The 17,982-nt window shown below is 37.6% G+C and overlaps 1 protein-coding gene across 4 annotated transcripts in view; it reads right to left on the bottom strand.

Moving 5' to 3' along the window:
- Window positions 1-17,982, bottom strand: part of Ttc6 (tetratricopeptide repeat domain 6) — a 173,278-nt gene that overhangs the window by 19,567 nt on the left and 135,729 nt on the right. For all 4 annotated transcript variants that reach the window (XR_011373031.1, XR_011373032.1, XM_070026900.1 and 1 more), the window contains 4 exons: window positions 10,446-10,565; window positions 9,115-9,188; window positions 4,130-4,340; window positions 101-253 (listed from right to left, as the gene is read on the bottom strand). Coding sequence is in view for 2 of the 4 variants with exons in the window: in XM_070026900.1 (XP_069883001.1) it covers window positions 101-253; window positions 4,130-4,340; window positions 9,115-9,188; window positions 10,446-10,565 (558 nt within the window). In the remaining 2 variants the exon portion in view is untranslated. The remainder of the gene's footprint in view (window positions 1-100; window positions 254-4,129; window positions 4,341-9,114; window positions 9,189-10,445; window positions 10,566-17,982) is intronic.

Genomic DNA, 17,982 nt, shown 5'->3' with positions numbered 1-17,982 from the left:
ATGAGTCAATTTCAAAGGTAACAGATAACTTCTTACTTGGACCTGTCCATGAGTGGTATTAACTTATTCTAATAATAACGTCATCTAAGTGGACTTTTACCTTCAGGGCAGCGTTAATATCCTGCATTGCAGCAAAATTATTACCCATTTGAAGACAGACCACACCTCTTCCCTCGTAGGCTAGGTAACACCTTGGATCAACTTCTATGGCAATGGTAAAGTGGTTCCAGGCTTTCTGGAATTTTTCTTGAGCCTAAAATAAATTTCCAATTTCATGAAATAAGAAATATTTTATAACATGACAAACAGTTATGATTCTCACTCACTTAAAACCATTGGTAAGTGCATATTCACTTTGTGTGAAATCTGAGGTAAGAAAATAATTTAAACTGTGAGCATAGTCAGTTGATTAATTACCTCTGAGTATTTGTGATGAACTTTTAATAAATTAAAATAAATTTAATTGTAAAGTCATCTCCTATACCAATCTCAGACACAGTAAAATCACAGCACCATTTTCAACTCCGGAGCTTCACGCAATGGCTAACATATTTATATGGAGCTCCACACACACAGGCAAGAACTGTTTTTACTTACTTGGCACATAATGACTTTTCATATAAAATATGCATAGTACACAAAGTAAAATTAATATATGCTGCATGAATAAGTGAATAAATTCATAGTCTAAAACTTATTTTTATAAATTGCATGAGCATCTGGAATTTTAGGATCACTATATATATATTCTATGGACAATGCATATATCCACCAATGCATGTATCTACCAAGCATATATCTATACCAAATTTAGTGCCAGTTACAAAGAGAGAGAGAAAAAAGGGTAAGAGCAGTATAACACTTTTAGAAGGATTTCTGAATGCCTCCTGGAGAATTTCAACTAGCAACTAAGCACCTCACCACAGGAAATCAGTGAGAAATTAATTCAGCATGGTCCTACCTCCATGCTTTCTTCTCATTGATTCAAAACCCAAGCTTCCAGAATCTGAGAGGCTGACTCACTTTAACCTTTAACCAAGCTGAGCCCAGTGCCTTTCACCTAAAACTTAAAAAACTTAAAAACATTAAAAAAAAAACTTAAGGAGATCAGATCTTGTTTTCTGACTGGCAAATCTTGGTTCTCTCACTTAGTAAGTTACTAGGAAATCCACCTTGTCATTACAAGTTTGTGTAATAAACCATGAAGCAGGCAAACTAAGGTTTGATTAGTGGAACACTAAACTGAAACCAGCTTAGAATAGGTTTCCATTTGTCATTTGTTCCTGACACCTCTGTGGTGCTCCCTGGTGTATCCTGAGTGGAATCTATATGCAGTTATTGAACAAATTGTCACTCTCCCTCCCTTGGGCAGAAAGATACTTCCCTTCCTTTCCTGTTATACTGGCATGCTTTTCAATCCATTTCTAGATTACATATTTAGTAAGCCCTTCATAAGATGCAAACTTGATGCTTATTTTTTTCTATTTCATTGTCTTTATACACAGACATATACACATATATAATACATATATATATTTCTACCTCATTTCTTCCAACACTATCCATCCCTCCAAGTTCCTTGATTCCATTTTCACATATGTATATTGAATCTTACTACTGTATATGCCCACCCTTCCTCTTCTCTGATAAATGCTGTTTCTATTTTTAATTTGACTGCAAATCTTCAATGCCAGCCTTTGTTTAATTCTCTAGCCTGTCTCAACCACTCTCCCCTTGTCCATAACCTTCTACTTCCTTGGGCCCTCTGCTCTTCCAGAAGTCAGATTCAGTGTCACGTTGGATTGTATTCAATTTGATTTTCTTTCTAGGAGAGGGGCAGTAATGAAGTTGGAACACATGGCTTCATTTTTGATGAGCAAGCACTCTACTACTTGAGCCACACTCCCAGTCCCTGACTCTCTGCTCTCCCTCCTCCCTCCCTCTCTTCCTCCCATTCCTTCCCTCTCTTCCTCCCATTCTCTCCCCCTCTCTCTCCCCCTCCCTCTATCTCCCTCCCTCCACCTCCTTTTCTCTCTCTCTCTCTCTGCCTCCCTCCCTTTCCCTTCCCCCCTTCTCTATCTCTTCCTTAAGATTTTTTGGTGGCTATTCTTTCTTTCTGGAACACCAACCACATCCTAGTCCTGTGACTAATTACTAGTCTTTCACACTTCAACATAAATGGTAAATTTTTGGTGTATTTTATATTTTATTTATATTCTTTTTTATTGTCAAGGTGATGTACAGAGGGTTTCAGTTAAATAAGTAATGTATATGTCTTGTAAACCTTGTTACTCCTTCCCCCAATTTTCAATTTTCTCCTACTTTCCTGTCCCTCCAACATCATTTGTCTCACCGTTCTGTTGTTCCCCTTCCCTTCCCTAATTCAAATAAACATATATACAATACCAGAGTACCAAAATCACTGAAGCAAGCCAGACCCGAAACATAGGTCCCATGTTTTCCCTTCTTTACAATTAGTATATGTCTAGGATAATCTTAGCAGAGGAGCAGAATAGCTCAATAGCTATGTACATATGAACATATAAGATGATGCTAAACAAAATAAACTCCAACACATGGACACGAGGTTTTTCTTTGTTGTTGTTTTCAATTGTACTATGTGATTTTTTGTTTCTTTTCTATGTTCTTCCTTCTATTGTATATCCTCTGTTGTTACTAAAGCTACCAGCACAACTGGTAGCTTTATAGCATTATTCACCATAGCTAAGATAGGGAACCAACCCAGATGCATATATATATATATATATATGTGTGTGTATATATACACATATATATATATATATGAATTCTATGCTTCCATCAGAAAGAATGACATCACCCAATTTGTAAGACTTGGAAATGGTAATTTTTCACAAAGCTCTCTAATACTTACAACAAAGCTAGGTCCTTTTACATGAAAAAGTTCTTTTTCTTTGTTGTTGTTAACACAATTATAATCAAATAATTATTCATATGATTGCTTCTCTCTCTGCACTAGGAATTAAGCTCCTAAGGGAAATACATATATACTGTTCACTGTGGTCGTCCCCCCCCCTCCGGCTGTGAGCAGTTCCTGCCCTGTGTTAAGTGCTCAAAATGTCTGGTGAATGTAGAGACATTCATGCCAGCAGCTGCCACTTGGTGCTAGCTGCTTTGGAGTCAATCTTGTCTCCTTAATAGACTTTGCAAATTTTAGCTGTCATCCAATAATATCTAATTTTGTATTTAACTCTCAGAAGGTAATCTTATTTCCCTGATTAATGAATTCTTGGCATAACTTCCTATAATTACCAATCCATCCTTTCTAGTATCAGAAGTCTTAGATCAGTCAGAGTTGCTATTTCAGTGGAAGAAAAGCAACCTTAATGGCACATTATTAACAGAACTTTTTGTGGGTTGTAAGAATTGAAACCCACCTTTAAAATTCTGCAAATTAAAGCAGATTAGAAGCCTTAAAATTATTCTGTTCTATCTCATGGAAAATATAGCACACTTAGTAGTATATTCCAAGAATCTTTTATTAATAAAAGAGATATAAAATCTCAATCCCAGAAGCCACTGGGAAACCTGCTTAGCACCAATAGGCAAAGCTCTTTTCCAGCTGAGAGGACAAATTCCTGTCAAGATTCTTGTTCTTGACTCCAGGCTCTATGTGACTGCCATAGGGAAGATGGCTGAATTCAGACATCCCTAGAAACTTGTCTGTCTAACCTATGGTATAGCAGGAGTCCACTTGAAAATTCTCAGACATTGTTATTTGCTTGACTTTTTTACTACTTCAAGATGACAAACCTATAGAACCAAGATATAACCCAGTTACATAAGTATTATGCCAGGTTTTTACATGTGAAATTCAGATCAATTTTAAAGTTCTTTTTCAGGGTAATGAGGGGGCCAGACATTAAGGAAATTCAGGAGTGATCCAAGACTCTAAACTAGTCCAGGTGGGCTCCTTATACATGATCAAACCCCTCTTTCCCACTGCTACTCTGAATAATAAAAGTAAGGGAAAGCTAAACATTCCTACTCAAAGAAATAACATTAGCTCTATCACCAGTAAGAGATAAATATATTCTTCTCCTGTCCAAATAATGCTTCCAGTGTTCAAAATGCTGTTTTGTAATATTACCTGCAAATTATAGGCCAGACTGATTCTGGCCTTTGTGTAGGCTGGATTAAGATGCAACGCTTTCATAAAATCCTTCTGAGCATATTTGGTGGCTTCCTCAGATCCATATTCCATGTAAGAATTTCCTCTCCCAACATAAGCATCCAGAAAACGGGAGTTAATTTTAAGAGCCCAGTTAAACAGATAGACAGCTTGTTCATACTCTTTTATTCTGGGGGAAAGATGAAGAAAATATTGATACCTTCTAGTGAATTGATGCTTTCTGATAACATACTGTGTTTTCCTGTATGTGAATTTCCTGTGCAGTCTGCACTGAAAGCAGACTTGGCTGCTATAGGAGAGCTAGAGAGCTGTTTATCTCAACAATGCTATCAGAAGACAAGCTTGCAGATCAGACCTGAGCCTGAACGTGCAAGTTACAGCTAATTTTTCCCAGCATATCTGAGACCCAAATAAGAGCATATGCAAAATACTTAGTTCAGAGACCTTCTCCCATCCTCTTCATTACTTCTCAAACAGGTTTCAAGATTTAACACTATCCATCACTACTTTACTAATTCTTTTAAGTACATGGAACCCATGTACTAGAAGCTGTCATCTAGCTATTACTCACGAGTATCTCTTACAACAGTGTTCCCGAAACTTGTGCCCTTCCTGCATGAAACCACCTAACTCTGTACTAAGTTTTCACTTAGTACAATTTACTTTAAAAAACAAATTTCAATATGGTAAGTAGAAAAATAAGTCTATGCCATAAAAGAGAAGATGATGCTAAAAGTTTGTACAACTGGGGCTGGATACTATAATCACAGAACACTAAGCCTGGAGTTGTCACTATTACAGAGTTTGAAAGTCATTCAGACATGAGCTAATAGCTGAGACTTTCCCAATGCTTGAGAAACAGTTCATTTAGAAATTGAAAGTAGACTCTGTTTTTAATTATGTGATGCAGAAAGGTAAGAGAAAATGATAAAAAAAAAAACTAGTTTTGTAGATCTAAATTGGTTTTATTTATCATTCTAGAATCATTGGCTTCATTTCTCATTTGAGGATCCGGCATCAGCGTACACTCAAAATGGTTCTGAATACTATGCACCACATGAAAAGATTATATTGGTAACCAGAAAAAGATACATACATGTATATGTATTGTATTTTATTGTATTTATAACTAGAAAACATGCCTAGCTCCAATGGCTCATGCTTGTAATTGTAGCTACTTGAGAAATAAAGATAAAAGAATCAAGACCCAAAAGTGATTTGCTAGAACAAAACTCAAAAACAGAACTGAGAGCCAGTGACTCATGCCTATAATCTTTGCTACTCAGAAAGCAGAGATTTAGGAATCACGGTTTGAAACCAGAACATAGAAGAAAAGTCCCTGAAACTCCTAACTCCAATTAACTGTTTGCTTTTTTTTAATCCAGAAGGAAAGGTGTGGCACAAGTGGTAGAATGATAACCTTGAGTAAAAAAGCCAAACCATACTTTGAGGCTCTAAATTCAAGCTGGAGTAATGACATGACGGGAGGTGGGAGGGAGAGGGAGAGAAAGGGGAAGGGAGGAAGGAAGGAAGGAAGGAAGGAAGGAAGGAAGGAAGGAAGGAAGGAAGGAAGGGAGGAAGGAAGGCAGGGAGGAAGGGAGGGAGGAAGGGAGGGAGGAAGGGAGGGAGGGAGGGAGGGAGGGAGGGAGAAAGGAAAGGAGAAAATCAACACTAGAAAATCAGGCACTAGAAATCTCAGCTTCTTGTGTCTCACAGGCAAAACAGCATTCGTGCTTATGAGCCAGCTCTATCTTCTCAGTTCACTCTATGGGGCTGTTACTCAGAGATCGCAGGGTCATTTCCCTCAAGTAGTTTACAATGAAATTGCACTTCTCTTGATAACTGGCACTTTTTAAGAAGCAAAAGTTCACTGAGTAATAGGGTCATGATGTTTTTCCATGTACCTCATGGTATTATATCAGCAAGTCTCTTCACAGTATAAGGTTCTTTATCAAAAATAAGTACATCATCATCATTTGGGGTAACATGCATTTGTACACACTCCACAAAGGATTTTCTTACAATGGAGACTTATATGTGATGAAATTTCCAGCACATATTTTTTTCATATTTTCCCAGTAAATGCTCCTATTATATTGACATTCAAATTGTATCATTTACACTGCCCCTATTTCCCAAGGAGAAACTAAAATCCTTGTGAGTGCATGTTGTAATAGATGGTTTACAGAATGCAATCTTTCCTTTCATATAGCTTAGTTAGTTTCCAAAATTCATAGTGAATGAAGCACACTACATGAGTATAAGTTATAGATAGGTAGTCATCAAAATTATTTTTTCTATCTCTATCTAGTTAACTTTAATGAGCATCCAGGTTACTTAGACTTAGCAAATCTTAAAGCTGGAAATGGATCTTGAAAGCCACCTGAAAATATGTGAAAATTAATGAGTAGAAATCAAGTTCAGAACTGACAATAGAGACTCCCCTAGTTTTCTAAATCAAGGGAAAAGGGGAAGACAATTTCATTTTCTGGAGATGTGTTGATCATAATGTCCTATAGGTGAAAGTTTCCATTATGTTACCATGTGTCAATCCATCTAATGGGAAATGAAGCAGAATATCCACATTGCATCAAGGTACATATTGACTGAGATAGAAGGGCTCGGCATCACTAATCACAAATAGAGCACTACATTGAAAATGTTTTCTAAAATAAAACGTGCTTATAAAAAAAACCTAGAGCACTGTCTTCACTTGCAGAAGATTCTCACTATACTATCTGCGAACAATGAATAATGCTGAGCTTGTCAGCTCGGCTATGAACACAAAGACCTTCCGCACTTAGCCCCATTAATCACATATGTGACCAGATGTGCCCTGCTGAGTTGCACAAATAAATCCCAAATGCTTCCCCCCAACTAAAGAACGTGGCTTGAGAGTTACAGATTCAAACTATTTTATGAAAAAATATGAAGAATAGCCAGAGAAATGTGTTAAGGGAAAAGTACTTGGGATATATAATCTCCTGTATTTTTTTTGTTTTATTCATGAGGGTGGTTTTCATAAGTACAGCCCAAAAAATAATTCAACTCTGATACTGTTGATGATGACTTTGGGCAGCAAGTAGGATATTCAGCCTAAGGAATGCTGTCTCCTAGCAACCAGAGGAGCAAGAACCGGACAGATACAAAGGATCCTTCAAAAGTTTGCAACCCCTCAAGTTCAAAGATCAAAGCCCTAAAATTTAGAAATGTATTCCTTTTGTAAATTCTTCCAAAGGATAAAAAATGTACTTTCTTCAATATAAAACACCGTAAGCCCCCATCTCCTCACTAACCATGTTACTGCAGAGCTGGTTGTAACTCAACTCAAAACACAAAAACACTTTTCTTGGAGAAAAACAAAAACAAAAACAAAAACTTGATCTCAACGAAACACTCCCTACTGTTAAGTTTCTTTAAACAGTTAAAACTCAGTAGACCTGGAATTGGAACTCAGAGTTATTAGGGCTTTACTGTTGATTTTAATTCTACTTTTATTCAAGAAAAGCAGAGAGGCTAATGGGGTGATGAAAGTAGGTTGTTCAGAATTGCAAAGTCCTATCCGTTCAAGGAAGCTCTGCTACATATACTCATCAATTACGTTTCATAAAAGAGATTGTGAACTGACACAAAGAGAAACTTACAACTCTAATAGTTACTAAACAGAGGAAAGAGGTTGAGAGAAGAAATCATATGGTCTGTTTTTAGTTTTAAAGAATACAATGACTTTAGGCATTTTTGGACTGCACACACATTCACTAAAATAAACACATCAGTCATGATTATCCCATTGCTTTTTAAGAATGACAATTACATAAAGATGAGGATTATATAAAAGTTGCTGGAGAAAACTACAGAATGATTTGACTATGGTTTTGCTATCTTTATAAAATGAAAGGCCCAAGACTAGTTTAGGCCTTTTTACCCACAGATATTTTCAGAACTTCCAGTTACTCTATTATTTTATTTATAAATAAAAACTCTTAGTTCTTATAAGGAATATACTGTGTATGTCCTAAAAGAGAAACTAGAGAATGTTAATTTCTTAAATAATTCAAGCTATGTCCTATTCTCTAAGTTGAATATTTACACAGCCTACCCTACATAATTTATGAATTATCCGAATTTCCTCCTTCAAATTAACTGCTACTGTTTCTCTCATGAAAAGTAATGCTATAAACTGTTGCTTAAACAAGTACATTTTATCCCATATTAAAATCTGAATGTGCTGACTCTCTACCCTTGTAAAGCCAAAATGACAAAAAATTAATTTTCTGATGTCAAATGTACACAGAACTGTGAATAGATCAGTAGCAAAGAATACGGGTGTATTTAAAATTAATCAACCTCTATATTTTGGCCTTATGTAACTATTGGGAAGCAATTGGGAATTACCAGATAGAGTAACTACATGTGGCTTCCACATCAAAGCACAAAATTCCCTTTTTTTGTCTGAAAATACTGTACAGAGGACTTACAATTACTGGGCAAGATAATGAGTACATTTCTTATCAAGCATTGTAGCCTCCTCCTTTGTTTCCCCTTCCCATCAAAGCACCAAATTCTTTTGTCTCACCCCACCACCACCCCACCACACTTTATTTTTGTGCTTGAACTCAGGGTCTAGGCACTGTCCTTGAGCTTTTTTGCTCAAGGTTGCTTCTCTACCACTTGAACTATAGCTTCACTTCTAGCTTTTTTGGTGGTTTATTGGAGATAAGAGTCTCAGGGACTTTCCTGCCTGAGCTGGCTTTGAACCTCAATCCTTAGATCTCAGCCTCCTAAGTAGCTAGGGTTACAGGTGTAAACCACTGATACCCTGCCTCTAAATTTTATGCACATTTTCCTCACTTTCTTTCACGCCTTTGGCTTCTCGATGGGCTGTGATTTACATAGGTTTGGGGGCCTGCTTGCTCCTCTTTAACAACAATGGCACTCCGTACCTGTGATGGCACATGGCAGCAGCTTGGCAAAGAGTCACGTTATTCTGCTTTATCTGGGCAGCTTGTTTAAAATCCTGAAACAATGTTAATAGTTTAGATTAATGTTTTAGTATTACATATATGCCTTCTTAAACTCCTCTCTTTCCACATGAAAATATCTAACACAATCATTACAAGTATATCATATTAAATGTACATCATATATGTATACATTAAACATATCCCCTATAGGGTCACATCTACTGAAAAATATGTCCATCTTCCCTTCCACAGAAAAGGAAATTCTTGTGGAAGTTTTCTGTTTAGGCTTGGCCTATATCCACAATCCTCCCATGCTCAGCCTACCATGTAACTTGGGATGAAAGACACTTATAACTATTCCCATCTATGGGTTGAGAAGAAGTCAAACTTTTCTTCCCAGGTTAGTCTTAAGCCACAAACCTCTGCCATAGGTAACCCATAATGGTCTTTCTTCACTATATCAAAGATCCTAAAGGAATTCAGATGTTGAGATTGCACCCCATCATAATGTAAACAGCTCAAAAGATGCCTCCATATGGAGTAAGAGAATACCAGCCAACTTTGCAGATGGAGAGAATAGGAAATGCTCTGTTGTATAGGTTATGCTGCTATGCCGCAGAAATGAAGATACAGAACTCACTGCTTAACTAGAAACTGCCATTTAGTGTTGTCTTGTGTTTCTTAATTTTCCTTCTAAATTACTGTGAAAAAAAGTTAAAGTGGTACCTGAGAATTCTATAATGAATAAATTTCAAAGGCACCTCTTTCTTTTCAGTGTGCATCCCTGTTCTGACTCATTTAAAAGCCCATTCTCTTGAGCTGGAGACATGGCTCAGGGCACCTGCTTGGCAAGCCCAAGGCCCTGAGTTCAACACTCGGGGGTAGGGGGGGTTGCGGGTGGGGGGTAGGGAGGGTGTAGGAAGTACATTCCAAGTAGCTTATCCTAGGCAATATTCCCCTACCATGTTTGAAGCACACTTACTTTGACAATAATGTCAATGGGGAAAAAGAAATTTTAGGATGCAAAAGAGCATTGCCAAGCAGAGTACATGATATACAAATAATTTTATTTGCCAAACGATTGGCTTTTATGTGTAGTTCTGTGGGTAGACAAATGTCTTTTTCATACATTGGCTATTCATCTGTTTATCTTTTGCAAAGATTCTAGTAGTCACTGTAAGTATCTCAATACAATTGCTGCTAAAGTTATCACTCATGAACATTGCCATTACAATAAAAACCTGGTCACTAGTTTCAAGAAAAGAATGTATACAATCACATGAATTTTCATACATCCACATTGAGCTCACCTCTAATGCAAAGCTGTACTTCTCTAGTTCTGTGTAAATGAGCCCACGATTAATGAAAGTATTGAATATCAGTGTTTCTCCAGCGTCGAGAAGAAGCACAATTCCATAATCTATTAATGCCTAAAATTAAAATAATTACAACATAGATATGACTCGATTTTTAATAGCTCAAGATATTCCAGTTTGACTTAACTTATATTTTTTTCTAAGACAATTTTTTTTCTTAGACACCTGTTTCAGATTCCCATTATGTTTGTGGTCTTCACCTGACTTTGAGATAAGAAAGATACTGTCATTCTCTGTTAAGTATTCTCCCAAAATTTTTCTGTTCTCCTTTCCTAGTAACATCACCTTTGCCTGATTCTTTTTTTTTAAGATTTTATAAATCTGTTTTTATTAAGTCTTTCTAATTCTTTTTTTAAATAAGTTTTTTATTTTGAAAATACTGTACAGAGGGGTTACAATCACATGAGCAAGGTAATGAGTACATTTCTTATCAAGCATTGTTGCCTCCTCCTTTGTATTTCTCCTACCATCCCTTCCCTCCCACCCCCACAACTTTACAATTTATGGGGGGAGGGGGGCAGAGGAAGGGGGAAGTAGTCTGATTCTTGTGATGTTATACATGGTTTCATCTGCATATCTATATTTTCCTCACATAAAATCTTTTTTATACTATATCATCATTATATAGTAGCTTTTGAGCCCAGAATCTGATTTTCAATAATATGATTGAAATAAAAGAGTCTGAGAGTCATCAAAGTCCTTATCCTGCTTTAGTTCTCAGCAGTAAAAGCTATCAATGAATATATCATCCCTCTGCTTCTCCCTCCCACTGCATTTGTCAGTGCAGCAGCCCCTCGAGCTAACTGCCCTCCTTCCTTCCTTCCTGTTACTTTTCTGTATTCATGTGTGTGTGCGCGCACGCGTGCACATGCCAGTAATGGGGCTTGAACTGAAAACCTGGGTGCAGTCCCTTTTTCACTCAGAGTGCTCTATAACTTGAGCTACACCTTCACTTATGGCTTGTTATTGGTTGACTGGAGATGAGAGTCTCATGTACTTTCCTGCCTGGAGTGGCTTCAAACACATCTTCAGATCTCAGCCTCCTGAGTTGCTAGGATTATAGACATGAGCCACTGGCACCCAGCTTCTGTAATTCCTTTTAAATCTGCAAAGATTTTTAAATATCAAGTCCCTTCCCTCCATTGTCCAATCCATATTTCCAATCTTGATCTCTTTGTAGAGGCTATGTGTTTTTTGGAGAGGTCATCTGTCTTTTTATTTCTTCCACTTCAGTTCTCATACACATAGTCTCATCACCACCAGTACTTGATGTGTATTACTTCTGCACACTGCTAATCTTATACTCTTTATGTTGATTCCTATTTGTATACCTTGGAATGTCATACTTTTCTAATCTGGGAGGTGAAGTGGTTGCTCACCTTTGAGCCTAACTTTGAGAATTTCTTTGTGGTGGTACTGGAGTTTGAACTCAGGTCTTCACCTTTGCTAAGCAGGTGTTTTACCATCTGAGCCATACCCTCAATCCCATGTTTCACTGGATATTTTTAAAGTAGGGTCTTGCTTCCCACTCAAGCTTGACTTATGATCCACCTACTTAATTTAGGCTTTCTTTAGTCTCTAAAGGATGACAAACTAACACCCCAATGTCCCTGCATAGAAATGGATTCTAGTGGAGTTTTCTGCCCAGAATGTCCTTGAATTGCAATCCTCCCATTCTCAGATTCACAATTACCTAAGATGAAAGGTGTGAGCCACTGGCATCTAGTTTGTCTTTCTCTCTCTTCTCTTCTCTCTCTCTCTCTCTTTTTCTTTTTTTTTTGGTCAGTCATGGGGGCTGAACTCTGGGCCTGGGCGCTGTCCCTCAGCTCGTCAGCTCAAGGATAGCGCTCTACCACTTGAGCCACAGTGCCACTTCCAGCTTTTTCTGTGTATGTGGTACTGAGGAATAGAACCCAGGGCCTCATGCATGCAAGGCAAGCGCTCTACCACTGAGTCACCTTCCCAGACACTCTCTTACGTTTTTTAATCAGGGTCAATTATCAGTTGCGTTGTGCTTTTTATTCTTTTGAATAATTTTCTTCTCTATACAGATATAACTTTATGGAAATGTTCTGAGATTTCTTTCGGATGTACACTCACCTACATGGTTCAGAGGCTTAAAGCCATCAGCTAGAGCCATCTCTTTTTTCCAATTGAGATTCTTATTCCAAAAAATGTATATATAAAATACCTTAACCCAGATGATTTCTTTTTTTAAAAAATTTTTATTTATGTTTTATTGTGAAAATACTGTACAGACAGGTTACAATTACATGGGCAAGATAATGAGTACATTTCTTATCAAGCATTGTAGCCTCCTCCTTTGTTTCCCCTTCCCATCCCTTCCCCTCCTCTCCCTGACCCCCCAACCAATCCTCCCCGCACCCTCCCCCACCAAAGTTGTAAAGTTCGTTTTCAACATAACAACTTGTACTTCTAATTGTTGCAACAGGTCCACCTGTATCCTTATTTAAACGACTTGTTTTTCCCCTTCCCCTCCACAAATTATACCGACATCAAATACAGTGAAAGCAGGGGTTATACTGTGGGGGAGGGACATACAAAGCAACAAAGAAATAATCTTATAAATGTGTTAGAAACAATTGCATGAAAGAAAAAATAAACATTTGAATACATATCTTGGGGTTCATTTCCCTAACATCACCTTATCTGACCTTTTCTGCTTGATTCAGACATATACTAGATATTGCAAATAAGGGAAACCATGGGACCTATGTTTCTTTGGGTTTGGCTTACTTCACTTAATATAATTTTTTCCAAGCCTTTCCATTTCCTAACAAATGGGGCAATGTCATTCTTTCTGATGGAGGCATAGAATTCCATTGTGTATATACCACATTTTCTTAATACTTCCCAAGGCTATCTACAAATTCAATGCAATACCTATCAAAATTCCAACCTCATTCTTCAAGGAAATAGAAGGGGCAATCCAAAAATTCATATGGAACAATAAAAGACCCCGAATAGCAAAAACGCTCCTCAATGGAAAGAACACTGCTGGAGGAATATCAATACCAAATTTCAAACTCTATTACAAAGCCATAGTAATCAAAACAGCTTGGTACTGGCACAAGAACAGACCTCAGGACCAATGAAATAGAAGTGAAAACCCAGAAATGAACCCACAGACCTATAGCCACCTAATCTTCGATAAGGGAGCTAAAAAAATAGAATGGAAGAAAGACAGCATCTTCAGTAAATGGTGCTGGCAAAGTTGGTTAACTACTTGTAGAAAACTAAAGCTAGATCCTTATATATCACCTTGCACCAGAATCAACTCCAAATGCATCAAAGACCTTGGAGTCAAAGCAGACACTCTGAAAACATTACAGGATAGAATAGGAGAAACCCTAGGTCTCCTTGGCACAGGCCAAAATTTTCTAAAAAGAGACCCAGAAACAAAACAAATCAAAGAAAGGTTGGACAAATGGGATTGCATGAAGTTGCAGAGCTTCTGCATTGGAAAGGACATAGCTAGCAAGATCAATAGAAAGCCCATGGATTGGGAGAAGATCTTCACTATCCATACAACAGACAAGGGTCTCATATCTAAAATATACTTGGAACTCAAAAAATTAAATCCCCCAACAACAAATCCTCAAAGAAACAACTGCCCAATAAATAAGTGGGCTAAAGACTTAAAGAGAAACTTCTCTGAAGAGGAAAGAAGGATGGCCATCCCAGATGATTTCTGACATAAGGACCCATTATATAAGCACCTTCCAGTGAAACTAGAGACTATTGATTGAATTAACAAAACGTTGTCTTTTTTTTACTTTGTGCCGGTCCTGGCATTTGAACTCCAGGTCTTGCACTCTTACTTGGAATTTTGCTCATGACTGATGTTCTACCACTTGAGCTATGACTCCTCAGCAACTTTGCTGGTTAGAGCTAAGCATCTGGTCTGCCTAGGCTGGTTTTGAACAAGCCTCTTTGATCTCAGCCTCCTGAGTAGCTGGGATTACAAGCATGAACTACCATTACTCAGCTTACTAAATTTTCAGTTCACAGTGTAGACTTCAAAGTGGTCAAGATGCACTGTATTCATGAACTGCTTCAGTGAATGGTAACTCCTCTGTACAACTACTTAAAGATAATAAAAATAGTTCCCCCAACCGTGGCTAACAATCCTATTTTATACTCCTAATGTATTTCTTTGGGAATCTATAGAAAAGCCATCATTACCTTTAAGCTTAATAGATTTAGAAAAATATTTCCTATTTTTCAGTTTTGGGCATCTTATTTTTCTGTGACACTTACAAAGGAAACACACTCATTTACTGCTTATGAACAGAGTCATAGTATATGCATGAATAGTACATCAATAAATGGGACTTGTTTCTATGAAACTTAAAAATGTTTTCCAGTTTTACTTTGATTATGAAAAAGACCAATCAACACAGGTGCTCTAGTTCCTTTGACAAATGGATCTGTGTCCAGAACTATATGAGTCTAGCTACTGTGACTTAAAGTAGCCAGCTGCTGATGGCTCATGCCTGTTATCCTAGCTACTTAGCAGCAAGAGATCTGAGAATCACAGTTCAAAGCCAGCCAGAAAGTCTGTGAGACTCTGATCTCCAATAAACCACCCTCCCTTCCCCTCCAAAACAAAACACTTAAAAAAAAAAGCTGCAACTGGAATTGGGGCTCAAGTGGTAGAGTTATAGCCTTGCTGGGATGGGAATGGGGGAGCAAGCTCAGGGACAACATCAGACCTAAGTTCTAGTCCCAAGGTGGGCAAAGAAAGAGAAGAGAGAGAAGGAGGGAGGGAGGGAGGGAGGGAAGGAGGGAGGGAGGGAGAGAGAGAGAGAGAGAGAGAGAGAGAGAGAGCACAAGTAATTGGAGCAACCCGCTTTTGTTCAAATGTAGCATTCACAATTAGAAGCAACTCTTTGTACCTCCCTTTGTGCCAAAGGGAGGCTTCAGAGTCAGTTCTTTATTAATGTGATTTATATTTCAGGATCAAAATAATCATCTGTCTCTTTAGCCAAACAGTTGGGAAATTCCTACTTTGTAGTAAGTGGCAGCCACTGGGTTTGCAGATCCTATGCTCTGTGAGTAGCCACATGCATTTTCCTGTGAGTGGATGAATGGAAGGAATTGTGCATGATCCTCCCACTCAGTAATTTCTCCAAGTCATGGCTGACACCAACACAGAGCACTGATTGCTGTTTAAAATTTAATTTGTTTTAGTGGTTTATTGTCTTCTTCTCTGAAGATTAAGGCCCATGGAACCAGAGTTAATTGTGTCTACCAAAATCATGAATAAGTATTATACCTGCACATAATAAGTATTCAGTAGTGTGTGTGTGTGTGTGTGTGTGTGTGTGTGTGTGTGTGTGTGTGTGTGTGTATGTGTATTGATACTGGGGCTTGAACTCAAGCCTGGGCACTGTCATATTTTTAGTGATTAACTGGAGATACACATGTCACAGAATTTCCTTCCTGAGCTGGCTTTGAACCTCAGTGCTCAAATATCAGCCTCCTGAATTGTTAGGATTACAGGTATAAGCTACTAACTCCTCACTTCAGTACATTTTAACAAAATGAATAAATCACAACTCAGTGAAAGTGTATATTGATGAAAAATAAAAATAAGCACTTGTAGGAAAGTTACTTCTAAATAATTTCATTAGGTATACTCTATTTTTTTAAAGCTCTTCTCTAAGCTGAGGAAAAATCTACTCAAAAGACCTTTACTTTTAAATTTTCTATTCTTTCGCTGAATAAGCAAAGCTTACTGATCTTTCCACTACATCAGATACTGGAAGCATCCAAAATGTGGATTGGAATCAAGTATTCAAAACCACTTTCCTAGTAAATGTTTTTTTTTTCTGAGAAAGTTGTGTGGTTTAATCATAAAAGTATTCAATCCTATATCTCTGACAAATCTACTGACTGAAAATGACAAATAACATTTTACTTCTTGCTTATTTGCTCACCTCTAGCATTTCTTTATTGGACACTCCAGTCTCTAAAAACATGAAATGAACTATCCCTTATATATGCTGTTACATAATTATATTTTTTTAAATTGTCAAGGCTACAAAAATGACAATTCTTTTTTTTACAATTCTTAAAAAATAATAAAACCCAGAAATTATCTAACCCTTTCATAGAATTGCAGGATGGAACACATGTAAAATGTTTTAGAGGTTCACTAAGTAGCAGAATGAGTGATTCAAGAGGAAACAAACGCTCAGGAGTAGGACTTTGCGAAGGTCAATGGAATGGAGAAAGGATCACATCAGGTAGCCAGCGCTGTCCTTGAAGCCCTGGTTATGTCATGTCTCTGCCCAGGATTACAGCCATACACTCGGATCAGGGGTTTTGATTAAAAGAATGAGGAGTTTGGCTCTTACTGGATTTGCATCATTCTCTGAAATTACTACTGGCTCCACAATTTAGCAGAATTAACTGACCCCTAAGACCTGAGTCTTCATCTGCAAAACTGAGATATTAAAAATGCAATTTGTTTGGAGGGGAGGGGGGGAGGCTGGGAAGGGATGTGAAGGGTAAACCAAAGGAGGAGGGTGCAATGCTTGGTAAGAAATGTACGCATTATCCTGCCCATGTAATTGTAACCCCTCTGTATAGTATGTTCACAAATAAAATAAAATAAAATTTTAAAAAAATGCAATTTGTTGTAAGAATCCACTTAGAAATACTTTGATTGTATGCTAGGTAAAGCATTTAGGCCAGGTTTTGTCACATGATAAGCCTTAATAAAATGTGAGTGGTATTGTTTTTATTAACATAGAATGTTAAAATCAGAAGCCATCTGTCTTTAGGTTTTCAGAAATAGCATCTTTGGAGAATGCTCGAGTATAACCTGGTTTTTATTTTGTTGTTTCTCAGCCTATTGGTGAGAGAAATGCTAAGAAAAGGTGAAGGAAGGCAAAAGGGAGGAGTTGACTCTATTAAATGACATCCTCCATAAGCTGGAACCAGATGGCTTTAAAAGGTCACCTAAAGACTGTTAACCCAAAAAGATAGCAACCTACAAACACCAACACAGGTTTCCCTGTCCTTGTGTGAGTCAGAGGAGTGGCATCACCCTTCCTTACTTCCATTTCCTCATCTGCAAAAGCAAACTGAATGCTTCAAAGTGCTGGCAGCTTTAAAATCACAGATAGTTTGTCACTAATTTGACCTTATTTAGTGACTTCTGTATTTTCTTACTTAGGAGGAAAAAGTTCTTCTACATGTCTGAGATAACAAGCATGAAGGCTTCCTTCCCCGTCCAACCCATTGTTCTTGGCCTCCAGGCTACCTTTCTGGCAGAAATGGGGGCTAGAAAGAGAATCCTCAGAGACACCTGGTGTGAGGGTCTCCGATGAATGGTCCTTTCATTAGCTCCTTGAATCCAACAGCTTCCTTGTTAAAAATCACTTATTCATTCGTCAACATTCCTCAAGGCAACTTGACAGTCTAGTTGGTAGGAACTTTA

Source organism: Dipodomys merriami, unplaced genomic scaffold (genome assembly GCF_024711535.1).
Source record: "Dipodomys merriami isolate MVZ:Mamm:240054 unplaced genomic scaffold, mDipMer1.0.p SCAF_1, whole genome shotgun sequence".
Classification (NCBI taxonomy): Eukaryota; Metazoa; Chordata; class Mammalia; order Rodentia; family Heteromyidae; genus Dipodomys; species Dipodomys merriami.
The sequence above is the reverse complement of the archived record's forward strand: the minus strand, read 5'-3'. Positions and strand labels throughout refer to the sequence as shown.